The 13108-nt window shown below is 34.8% G+C and overlaps 1 protein-coding gene across 1 annotated transcript in view; it reads right to left on the bottom strand.

Moving 5' to 3' along the window:
• The window catches only part of LOC150096659 (uncharacterized), a 36766-nt gene extending 26390 nt beyond the window's left edge, over positions 1 to 10376 (bottom strand). Inside the window, exons 1-2 of the mRNA XM_090407907.1 lie at positions 10344 to 10376; positions 2601 to 4907 (exon numbers count right to left, since the gene is read on the bottom strand). Of these exons, the coding sequence (XP_090264033.1) occupies positions 2601 to 4895 (2295 nt within the window). The 5' untranslated portion in view covers positions 4896 to 4907; positions 10344 to 10376. The remainder of the gene's footprint in view (positions 1 to 2600; positions 4908 to 10343) is intronic.
• Positions 10377 to 13108: the final 2732 nt, after the last annotated feature.

The following is a 13108-nucleotide window of genomic DNA, read 5'->3' as shown; positions in this document are numbered from 1 at the left end:
AATCTTTCCAGATGTCTCACCAAGCACCTCGATTGCACAGCTCAGGATTACTTTTGAATTATGTTTCCACCAATGTTGTACACTTTCCAGTCCATCCGAAATCCTCTCTAACACTCTCTCCCTAAAACGATTCCTCACACTCTCTTCTTTTAAGCGAAACCACTTAATTGTCTTCATCCCATGGCAACCAGAAGTTCTTATCTTCGATCTTAATTTAAAGTCTGCGCACAGCAGTCGGTGTTGTTGTGCTACTTGATCTGTTGGAATTACCTTACAATTTGTCACAACCTTAAGATGTTTTCTTCTAGTCAAAATGTAGTCAATTTGTGAGCTGTTGTTACCACTTCTAAATGTTATCAAATGTTCTTCCCTCTTGAAGAAAAACGAGTTCACAATTGCCAGATCAAACGCTACTGCAAAGTCCACAACCCTCTCTCCTTCCTGGTTCATCATTCCCACTCCATGGCCACCATGCACCCTTTCACAGTCTCTATTCTGTCTTCCTATGTGCCCGTTCAAGTCTCCTCCGACAATCACCATCTCATTTTCTTCCAATTCCCTCATTTCTTCATCTAACACGTTCCAGAACTCATCTTTTTCCTCTGCTGTACAACCAACTTGCGGGGCATATGCACATAATACGACCACCCGCTCTTCTCCAAGACCCAATTTCATTCGCATGATCCTGTCGTTCCTTCTACCCACTTCCAGTACTTCACCCTTCATTCTGCCACACACCACAATTCCTACACCATTTCTTCCCTCGTTATTCGCTCCAGAGTAGAACAATTTAAATCCATCTCCCAGTTCCTTTGCCTTTCCCCCTTTCCACCTTGTCTCCTGCACACATAAAATGTCCAACTTCCTCTTCCTCATCATGTCTGCCACCTCTCTTCCCCTTCCAGTCATGCTTCCAACATTCAGTGTTCCCACTCGCAACATCCTCTCCACCTGCTGGGCTCGCTTCTTTAACCGCACCCGCCCTTGATGCGGTAGCCCTCGTCCGCTTCTCACAGCTGTAGGGCGATGTGGCTGCGCGTCGCTTAAGGGGTACGCCCTAGCCCTTATATCATTTTCTCTTCGACTCATAATCATAGTTTGAGTTGGCACTGAAGTCTGCGCTATTGCAACAAACAGTTTATTCTTCGCAGCAGAATTTCAGTATCACAGTGCAAACTTTGATATAGTTATAAATCATGAATTATTTTCTTCTCTGATTAGCAGTTATTATTTAATCATGGAATTGTTGTTTAGAAACTGCCGAAGCAACTAAGGAAATATTTTATGTTTCGATTAGCAGCAATTGGTGTTGTGCGAGTGTGGGTGGGTGGCGTGGAAAGATCATTATTTTAAAATTAATTAAAACAGCTTTCTTCATGCGGTAGTCTCATATTCTATCCTTTCAAATGGATTACTAATCGAAGATATAAGAAGGATATAGTTTTGTAACAAGTAGTTACAAAAAAAGTTTAAATCTCTATGTAAATAGAAAGACAAAATTTTCGTAAGGAAATAAATGCACAAAGCTTACGTACAGGTGTTACTTTGAGTAATCTCCTTCAATGCAAGATTTTCCAAAATTGGGCAACAACTCCAGTAATCTTTCCATTATTCAACGTATTTATAGCAGTCCTATAGATGGCGACGTTATATAGTTGTATATTTACATGTCTTGAAACTAAGATGAAAAGCCAAACGGCTACTTTTTTTCTGGCGAAGTTGATAAATTAAGGGGATAAAAGCTGACTGGCTGAAAAAACATTGACTGGCTGAAAAACAATAAGGGATTTTTATCCCCTTAATTTATGTCTTGAAACTACTTTCTCTTGAAGGGGGGGGGGTGTTATTCATTGGTGAAAGACAAAAGGGTAAAATTTGAGGGATAAAATCTGGTGAATATGGCTTAAGGGACAGACACTGGATACAGTGCTCAGCTTAAAATTCCTAAAACTCAGGTGGCACGAGGCATCGTGCAGAAAACAACTACCGCAAGACCATTTGTTCTGAGACCAGACTGTTTCCAGTGGAATGTGTCGCGAAAGAAGTTTGGAGAATGGGTCTGTTTGCAGTCTGATTCATGGTATCGTCGTAGAATAAATTACTGATGCACCAGCCTCCCTCATCTCGTCAAAGAAACAACTATTTGACTTCACTCAGACAACTCTTTGTAACATTTCACTGCTTCCATGAGATCCTTACCAAGTTTGCTAGAGAACTTGATGAGTGCACATACAGCTTCATGAATAATCAGACAGCTTTAGATCAGTTTATTGAACTAAAACTGTTTATCGAAAAAAAAAAAAAAAAAAAAAGAAGAAGAAGAAGACGACTATCGAATTTCTGTCTTCTTTTCCAGTAGGTGGCGTCAGATGTCGCCAAGTATTCTACATGGTTATTCTTCGATTACCAACTTCCTCTACAAAAAAAAAAAATCCTATCCAAAACATCTTTAATGATACTCATTTATCAGCAAATATGAGTGAAAAATTATTAAATTATTAATTATTAAATCAATTTAGTATAGTAATCATATATGGTCGGGCAAATTTACGGTTTAATTTTAACTCATCGAAGAAACACAACAAAAGGCAATAACTTACCGCGTGTGCCATTTCTTCAGACATTTTCCCTACCCCATCGGAAAATGTATAAGTTTTTGTTAGTGAGATTCTCTCCTCTATGTCTGAAACCTCTGTGACATTATTCTCAGGTAGTGATACTTGAACGGCTTCATCTGAAGTGGAGAAACACTGACCAATGCGAGCCATGTATTTAGCAATGTTTTTAATATTACTAAAGTCTCCCATCCAGTTCCTAATGAAGCGTGCGTCATGGTGATTGAGATCACGAGCATACATCCACATGCCATGATCTCTTAGTCCGCTATTGGAAGCGCCTAGAAACTCGTAATGCCGATTACCGATACGTACTCCATTCTTCAAAAAATTGCCAACTACATCTATTAAGAATTCTTCTAGATTTTTATGAAAATGGGCTCCACGATTCAACATTTCCAGATTATCGTCACGAAATGCTATGCTCAAAATATATTCAGATCCGAAATTTCTTATGATTCGATTATCGAAATGGGGTTCTTCAGGAAGAAATAGATGTCTTGTGGGAGTTATAATTAACCTTCGGACAAAACACATCCCAGAGTGATTCTGATGATTGTTTTGGTCTTTGTTGAATAGCTTCGGTAATGCCCTTTGAAATAAAATAACATTTCCACAGTCCAAAGCTACAAACACATCAGACAATGCCTTGTAGAGAGCATCTGCATCCGTTTTTGCATAGTCGTTTAATAACTTCTTTACATCCTCCCACTCCATATTGCTAAGATAAATTTGATTTTGTATTTCAAAACTGCGACACAAAAGACCAGTCCATGCATAATGACAGGAAAATAGTTTATTATCGGTATTGTCTTTTGCAAGTTCAAAGGGATCTGAAAGATCTGTAATATTTTCTGGAGCTTTGACAGTTTTCATTGGGGAATAATAAAAAGTTGTTCCACCAATGCACCTTTCCCGAAGTCGATTGATGATATAATCCGAGGTGCGTACGCTAGGAATGACCAACTTCAGTGTTGTACACCGTGCTAGAATGGTATTAGAGCAAGATGTCGAAACGCATTTACATCCCAGTTCATTCGTTCTTTCCCATCGACATTTTCTTCTGATAAGTTCTTTCAAAAAATCGCCAATTAAAGGACGTTGCTCTAAAGTACTTAGATAAGTTTTTAATGATTTATCTTTGGCTAATCTTAGATATAGCATTGGAGGCCTATCAAGGCATACATACATCTCCGAAGACTTGCCTTCTGTTCCATTGTTGATGAGTATTCGTCGAATGGAGGAATATTCAACATTAAATCTATGACATGGAAAAGTTGATTTTTTGTGAGGACAAGGATCTTTATGTTCAGTATAGATGTAAGCAACCATTTGCCTCACATCATGAAGAAAATCGCATAATAACGCTGTGTGCAGATTTTGACAATCTGTAATGTTGTTGTTAACCAATCCTTGAGAGGAGTTTTCTACACTCTCGGTTTCAATCATTTCTAAACTGGACTGCTGTGGTAAAGTTACTTCAGAAGATGAACTTGATAGTTTAGTTATCTCTTTATCGGCATCATATAATAACGCTGTTTTTAGATTTTGATAATCTGTAATGTTTTCTTTAGCAGATCCTTGAAAGGCGTTTTCTACACTCTCGGTTTTGACAATTTCTAAACTGGACTGCTGTGATAAAGTAATTTCAGAAGATGAAGTTGATACTTGGGTTATCTCTTTATCGCCATCAGTTTCCGAAAGAGAAGTAATTTTTGTTTCTTCAGTGTCTGTAGTAATCATGGAATCTGCGCTTGAATCATCAGCACCTCCTGAACTCACGCGAATATTTTCCAGATCTTTCTCATTCTCGGCATCTGTAGTGGAAATAAATGTATTTACAAATCGATGGTGCTCTACAAATTGGTTTGATCCGTATAAAGTCCCGAAAGAAAACTCCATGCATTTGACATTTCTGTGAAATTGATTTTTCTCGCTATCCGGGATCAGTGATTTTTCAAATGGACAAATCCACTGTAAACATTTTGGATCGTTCTCATTTCTCTTACACCACACTATTGTAATGTACTGATATAGATCTGTTTCTTCAGTATTGTTTTCTTCGACAATTAGAGAAACATCCGCTTCCTTTATATTTTCTTCATAATTGACCGTAAAGGGTTTTCTTCGTTCATTAGTTACCGATACCTTAAGCTGCAATCCAGGAATGTTTTCAAAGAATTCCTTGAATAATAATAGATTGTTTGTTTCATCAGGATCACTTTCATCTTCTATCCAGGACACTTTAAACTTCAACACTATATCATCAGCTAAAACCATTTTGTCGAAATCCTGAAAGAAAATTAACTTAATATAGGACAGTTACATTAAACTAATAGCAATTAAAACTAGAAAAGTTTAAAATATAAGCAAAATCATGAAATATTAAAAGGAAAATGTTAAATAGAAAATTTATTATAACATGGAAAATAATTCTTTGATGCAATTTTAATGCTTAGGAAGAAACTCGACAATAAGCTACTTATATATGATTTAACATTCCCTAACATTCCCATTCGAAAAGGAAATTTTTAGAAATTCTTTCTAATTCAAAGGAAAATTAGCAGCTCTTGGAACCATAATAAATTCCACTTTATGCTTGTTTAGAATTACTGCCTATAAATTATGTTAAAAACTGTTTCTATCTCTGTGCATATAGCGCTTTTCGGAAGAATGCTCATTATAAGTTAGAACAGTTATTTATTAGCTACTGGCCTTGGTTTAGAATATACAAAGGATTCTAAAAAATCTAGAATAGATTTTCTTTCTTTTCATTGTCAAGATTTAGGATTCTATACCTTTAAAATCATAGCTAACTTGGTTCAGCTTTCAGTGGTGGCAAAAGTAAACAACGCTAAAAGAGTTTCAGCCCTCCAGCTGGGAATAAAAGGCATGCCAGATCTTTTCATTTTTAAAGACACTTAATAATATTAGATAAATATTAAATGACAGAAGCCAGCCAGTCAAAATTGATATATATATATTTTAATGAATATATGTTTAAGCAACTAACAACTGGAGATAGCTGTAGCATGATACATATTAGATGAAATTTTTTTAAACTGTATAATAAAGAGCTTCTTTTACAATCTAAACATTTTCTTTCCTTACAGGAAGCCAGTTTTATCTATCTAAAATGCTACTTTATGCAACAGAACGAATTAGAAACTAAGTTCAGTTCTTTGCATTACATTTGTTCTTGTACTTCTTTAGTGGACATGAAGTCAACTTACGATCTAGCATGTATATTCTAGAGCAGGGTTTCTCAAACTTTACCTACGACTGAATACTTCACAAATCCTGAAATTGTAACGGAACACCTTGGTTAGAGTAGAGTATCATAGGTCTCGTATTCAGTGTAAATCTAAGCGCACGCTATTGCTGCAGCAGGCTATATCTCATCACAAAAATACGACAGCGCACACTACAGGCGTGCCGGGCCTCATAGCATCGCACCGCATTGACCTTCCTTGTGACTGCACGTTTCCTAGAATAGATACCTCCGTACCTCACTCGCACTCGGAGGTGTCGACAACCGCTTGCGGCTGAGTCAATGCTAGTGCAAGCTGTCCTTAATAGCACAATCCACATGCAAAGTGAGGAGCGCCTGATTTTCAAACATGTTTGAACTTGTCACAGCATTTAAAACCATTCCAGGCTCATATTAATTTTGATCATTTTTCACAGAACACTTATTCACTTTCTGTGGAATATAGTTTGGGAAACGTTGTTCTAGAGAAACATCCTGTAAATAAATATGTAAGGAAATTACACTATGAATTATTGTTGAAACAAATTCAGTTGAAACAAAGAAACAAAAAATACATTCAGAGATCCTGAATACTAAACTTCATTAAATTCCATGAAACTAGGATTTGTGTATTACTATTATTATTATTATTATTATTATTATTATTATTATTAAAAAAGAAGAATAAGAAAGGTGAGTCATGAAGTGCATCAAATGCCTGAAGATTTATCGTATGACGGAAATCATATAACCTGTAGGAAATGCCATATGAATCTACACTTTACCTGTGCCGGCCTTTCAGAAACAACCTGGCAACGTAAAACCAATGCAACATGCGAGGAATGGAAGTGCCTACTCTGTAGGGAGAACAAAGAAACCCACCCAAGGCAGCCGATTACCGCACAGCCACTTATACCGGAGGCAAAATCAGATGACAAACTGAACAGACAAAAAATACAAGTGAGTCCTATAATTTCAACTCCTTAAATATACTAATAGAAAACGGTCTAGAGACTCTAAAAGCCAGCTTAGTAGATCTCGTGCAAGAACTCTTTGATAAACAAAACGAACAAATAACAAAAAATCTAGCGAATATAAGGATTTGGTCAAACATAATAATTTAGCAGTGAAAGAAGTCTTGCAAACGGTAAAAGACATTAAAATCAGCATTAACGCACTAACTGACAGGCAACACAATTTGATGAAAGAGATATCCGAACTCCATCAAGAACTTAATTCCCTAAAACTACAATACGAACGTTTAAATCAGCAACAATATAAAGATCTTGTTATAAACGGTCTTCCTGAAACTGCACCTACAGAAAACCTCAGAGACTTAGCTTTAAAATTAGGCCATGCAATCGACATCCCTCTACAGCATAACGACATTCAGACCGTAAATCGGATTCGCAGGAAGAGCAAAAAACAAGGCTTGCCACAACCTCCACCAGTCATTGCTTACACGCAAGTCCACAAGCGATAATCTCATAAAAGCCAGCAGGCACAAAAATCCAGTTGCCAAGGACTTGAACGCATTGCAAGATAATACACCAATCTTCTTATCCGAATATTTAACACCATTACACCAGAAGCTGTTGTACCAAGCAAGAAAAGCAAAAACAGAAAACAATTATCAATTTTTGTGGATGATCAGAAATGCCAAAATATTCTTCACAAACATCAAAGCCGATACAAGTTAAAAGCTCAGAACACACAGAAAGGCTGCCACAGTAAAATAAAAAAAAAGTCTCCTAATTAGTTAAAAAAGAAGACCACAATAAAAAATGAATGTCAACCATCAAGACAGATGCAATAACACCAGAATATATTGGCAATTTCACTTTAATCAGACCTTTCAGACCATTCATTCGACCTCTCAAACATCAGCCTACTTCCAACAAAGCAATCAAATTATAAAAGATATCTAACCGGTGAACAAATAAGCTTACTAAAAAGCTTCGAGGATGCAAGCTGAAACATTACATCTCAACTGAGATCAACAGAAAGAAAAAAAATCCATTTATTACATCGAAGTGTTGTAGTTACAGCGCTTAAATATATATAAAGCAAAAATTGTAATATATATATATATAACTTATTGTTATAATATAAATACTGTTTAAAAAATGTAATCTTATTGAACTGCAACTATAAATTGCTATCTACAGTAACTATTATTAATACATTATACAAAAAAAAAGGAAAATTTATATGAAATTCATTGCTAAAAAAACAAACTAGAATAACATGTTTTTAAATGTATAATATATAATCATAATCCTAATAACAAAAAATCAATGAATTTTTAAAAAATATTATTATTATTATTATATGTATGTAATTTTTATAATTTTATAATGTAATTATTATATGTATGCAAGACATAATAAAATTAATACTTAAATTAACCTATTTAAAAATTAAATTAACTTAAATTTAAAAAAAAGAAAAAAAATCATTTCAAAGGTCGACTGGCCTCCTGTTCCAACCGCACTCGAGCCCAAATGCAAAGACCGTCCTAAAACCCAAGATAAGGCTGGCATTCTTGCATCTTTCGTATTCTCCAATTCGCGCATATTTGATCGAGATAGATATAACCTTTCACGAGATCAAGGATAGCTCACTGCATGCATCCTCTGTGCTCTTAAGCATCAGAAGTCCTGAACAGCTTGTACTCTAACAATTTTCCTGGGCATATCAATATCTCCCGCAACTGCGATCAAAATGTGTGTGCTCCAGAATTAACGCCACATTCATCACCATTACAACAACATTTTATACTCGCTTGGCTACTTACAGCATTCAAACAATCATTTCTCGACTCAGACTAGGTTCTGACCATAAATTGCTAGGAACCTATAGCAGGAAAGGGGATATTTTGCCCAATTTGTAAAGTTTGGGAAATTGTAATTATGTTTAGTAATACTCAAAGACGAAATATTTGTTACCCAGTTTAATTAATTAAGTATTTTATATTTCACTGGGATAACGTGTTTTTCTTTTACTTAAGGAAGGCAGCACACTGCATGCTCCCAAATGAGATTCCCAAAGTGCATAATAATGAGTCTGTTTACATCAACAAATTCTCTGATAGGTGTTTCATCCGTTTACTCATCGATGGAAGGCACCAACCGCTAGTACCACCGACAGAATGGACTGTTCTAATCCCATTTGTTGTTTCTTTTCCGAAAACAAGTTTTGAGATCTCAAAGGTTTCTGTGGCGATTTTCCTAATTATCCTGTTCAGTGATATATTTTTTTTTGATGGAGTGAAAGTCACAAAAATCACGTGATACTTTACAATGCACTACTTCTCAGTGATACAAACGGCAAATGAACAGAGAAATATCCCACGAGGAGTCATGTGACTCCATGGAGGCTAGGAAAATAATTATAACAGAGAAGATTCTACTCTACTTACACCTAACGGAAGAATTTTGTACTAAGTGCGAAATAATGACATCGGGAGATTAGTTGAGAAGTTGTCGTGTACATCAATTAGATGCATAGTTAACGATGTGTGGTATTTTTATTTATTCCTTTATAGTAATTGCATCCAGAGAAGACTGAGAAGTGATTTTGAGTATTGTCACTGATAATAGGCTAACAGGCAAACGAATAAGGATCCTTACTCTGGACACCAAACAGTTTTCACTTCTGCCATTTAGCAAGCAAAATAGTTCACCGAGCAATGAAAGGTATTTACCACGTGAAGTCATTCCTAGACAAACAAACATCCACAGTACATTGGGATTTACATCTGCTGTCTATGGTGATAAAGCACATATTTTTTTACTCACTCGGTCACTGGTTTGTAACCGAGTGAAATGAGCTGGTGGAAGCCACACTGTTATTTCGAATAAAGCAACGTATTTATTTTTAATTACAAGCGGAAATTCTGGACACTTCGACAGCCTTGGAGCAAATTAAATTCGGGTTTTTATGGTTAAAAAGCTCTAGCATCTCTCTCGCTACATAAATTACTGAATTTAAAATAAATATTTAATTAATTATCTAATGACGGTTCAAAATTTAATTCATTTTTCCCCAATTGGTTCCCCATTGATTGAAGCCTTACGGCTTCAATCAATGGAGAACCAATGACAGAACCCTATATTTAATGCATAGTAGCAATCGCATGTCAGAAAAATAGATTATTCATAAATGAATTTTATGTCGGTGCATGAAAAGATGTTTGAAATGAACCGATGAGGCTACAATCTGGCATAGGCGACGGTATGGACTCCTAGGAAAAGTCCATGTATTCGTATGTCTTTTACGTAGTGCCAATCCAAGGCAATTCCTACTCGGAAGGTCCTGGTTATAACATCAATGGATTGATATTCGTATAATTTTTATATATATATACAATTTGAAATGATTTAATTCTTCTAAATTCTAACGCCCTAGGCGATGTTACAATATTTTAATTCGCATTTGTTTTATACTGGTATTAATCTACATGTTGAAGCACTTACTGAACTGTTAAGTATTCCTTACACTTGAGAACCACAGAAGCCTAAAAAATAATAATAATAAAAATAATAAAAAATTAGAAAACTAAGTGCAAAAAATCATATTAATTCTTCAATTAAATTGCTGTCTTAATAATCGCATCGCCGTGAATACATGGAAATATTAATGCAAAGCAGTGATAGTCATGTTAAAAAGGAATCGTTGATTTGGGTTTCAAACCTCAATTTCCAAATTGAAAGTAAAATATCGAAAATTCTCTCACATCTGTTTATTTTAAACATAGTTTTGTATACCATTTGTTTTAGATTTCTAATTATAATTAGACTTGTCTCGTTTAGAACAAGGTGTTTAGAATATTAGGAAATTCTTCATTCCAGGTTTGCATGAGAAATATTTTCAGGATTATGCTTCGAATAAGAATATTTCCAAAATCTCGAAACTAGAATACAAACACAACCTCACACGCACACGCGCAACATTTTATGCAGCCATTTTATTTTATTTTATTTTAAAAGATCCACTATTGATGAATATTCGTTATTGTAAAATTAAACGTGTCTTTGTTTTCTCTCATATTGTAAGACATTAGAAACTAAATTTTACTAATTAAATATTGATACTTCACTGAACATATGTATATAACGTTAAAGACGTAGACATTTCCTTTCTCCGTGTAACGTGATAAAATATGCAAAAAAGCTACAATATTCTTGTTTCATAACTAACGATACTTAGTCTGAATTTTTACAGATTACATATCATAGTAGAAACTGTTTTTAATTCTCCCTGATTAAATTATAAACTAAAATTGAGAGAGTTTAAAACTTGTATTGTTTTCAATGCATTTTGTGCAGAATGTGATTTTTTATTAATATTTAACTTAAGCTTAGTATTTACATTTTTAAATTAAAATTACAATTATCAATTTAACCGTTATTTAATTTCATGATTAAATAATTTAATAATGATAATGTAATAAATTATTTCATTATTAAATAAATTATATATTTTATTTGATAATTAAAAAAAAGATCAACATATACCGAATACTATATCTCCTATAATAGTATTAAAAAGCAAGGACATGATTGCAGAATCATAACGATCCTACGTATCAAATTTCATTGAATTCCATCAAACCAGGATGGAATTATTATTATCATTCGAATCCCATTGTCAATAAAACATTGAATCATAAAAGGATTTTTTTTTCCATTAAGTAATCTTAAACTAAGGATTGATTTAACAAAAAAAAATTATGTTGAGCCGAATTAAGCAAGATAATTATTATGAAATAAAAACATACACAAATAAAATAATTATATCAAATTTATTACTCCCATATATTTCTTCCTTGTTACAAAGGACATGATCAGAGAGAATAAAGGATCTGTTAACAACATTCAAAGGGAACTTACGTACTTCAGCCTATATCAAAGATGCCCTTTGACTAGAAAAATCTAGGTTTGACTGTCTAGGAAGCGAAGCATTTTTACATATGCTTTTCAAATGAAGGTGAGTTAGCCAGTTTCATATGAAGATCCAAGAGTTTTTCTCCCGAAAAACTCTCTATTTTCCATATGAGACCAGGTTTTTCATTCTGCAAAAACAGACAAATTGATCTTAAAACACACTCAATTAACAGGCATAATACACCGGCCTCATAGCCTGAGCCACTTTGGCTATAAATCCAATCCAACTAACCTAGCATATAAATAAATAAATCCGCTAACGCCTTTTATTCCCAAGGTGAGACAGTTTTAGCTCTAACTTTTAGAGACCGAAGGGAAATCAATTTCCACCTTTGAAATCTCCACCAATCAAAGAGAGATGCCCAAAGCTATTGATGATACCAAGCAGCATCCCCGGGATTGTTATTAATCGGCGGAATCGAACAAGATTCTTTAACAAAAAAAAAAAAAATTGTAAACTATATTTATTAGAATCGGTATTTCTATATTTATTAGTAATTTTTCTAGCAAATTCAAAATATTTTTTCTATGAATTTTCAAAACTGGCCAGCAAGCTAGGTGGATCTTTTTAAATCGTAACTAAACTTTAGAAACCAGTAGGCCGATTGTCTTCAAAACTTAGTCTTAACAGGCAGTTAAGTAATTGCTACTGGGAATCGAAAGCTTCAGATACGATAATGTGGTTCAACTACCTCCATCTCACGTTCCTAAATCTTAACTGGTGTCTGCCCAACTATCCTTAATTATATCTGAAATAGCGGCATTTCCTATCGATTTTTCTAAGTTGTGGGGTTAGACCTGGCTCCTTGAAAAGGGGAAAAAGTCCTATTTGCATATGATAAGGATCGACAAACTAGGGAACCGGAAGAAAAAAAAAAAAAAAAAAGCCTAAAAAAAAGTTAACGGTCCTTCTTCTAGCTGGCAAAGAACAAGATATATCGGTCAAGATATATAGCTTACGCTCACAGATTTCTTAGATTAAGAAATGAAGTATGATTGACCGTGCAGAAGGAGGCAGTTAAATCACAACGTGCCCAATTTTAGGTATTGTAACGTTCAAGTTGGCAGACGCCCAAGTAGCTATTTTAAAATAAGTAGTGGCACCGAGCAGCCACCGTAGTTCAATTGGTTTTGATAATGCCCTTTGGCTGGAAAGCCCTAGGTTCAAATCTCTTCTAGGACAATAACCTTTGTCAACTGAAGGTGGGTTAGCAGGTTTCATACTGAGGTAGACGGTTTCCTACAGGAAATTCGATTTTTCATCCAACAAAACAGGAAAGTTGTCAGAACACCCA

This window comes from Typopeltis vanoorti, chromosome 18 (assembly GCF_054136105.1).
Source record: "Typopeltis vanoorti isolate ZY-2024b chromosome 18, IOZ_Tvanoo_1.0, whole genome shotgun sequence".
Classification (NCBI taxonomy): domain Eukaryota; kingdom Metazoa; phylum Arthropoda; class Arachnida; order Uropygi; family Thelyphonidae; genus Typopeltis; species Typopeltis vanoorti.
The sequence above is the reverse complement of the archived record's forward strand: the minus strand, read 5'-3'. Positions and strand labels throughout refer to the sequence as shown.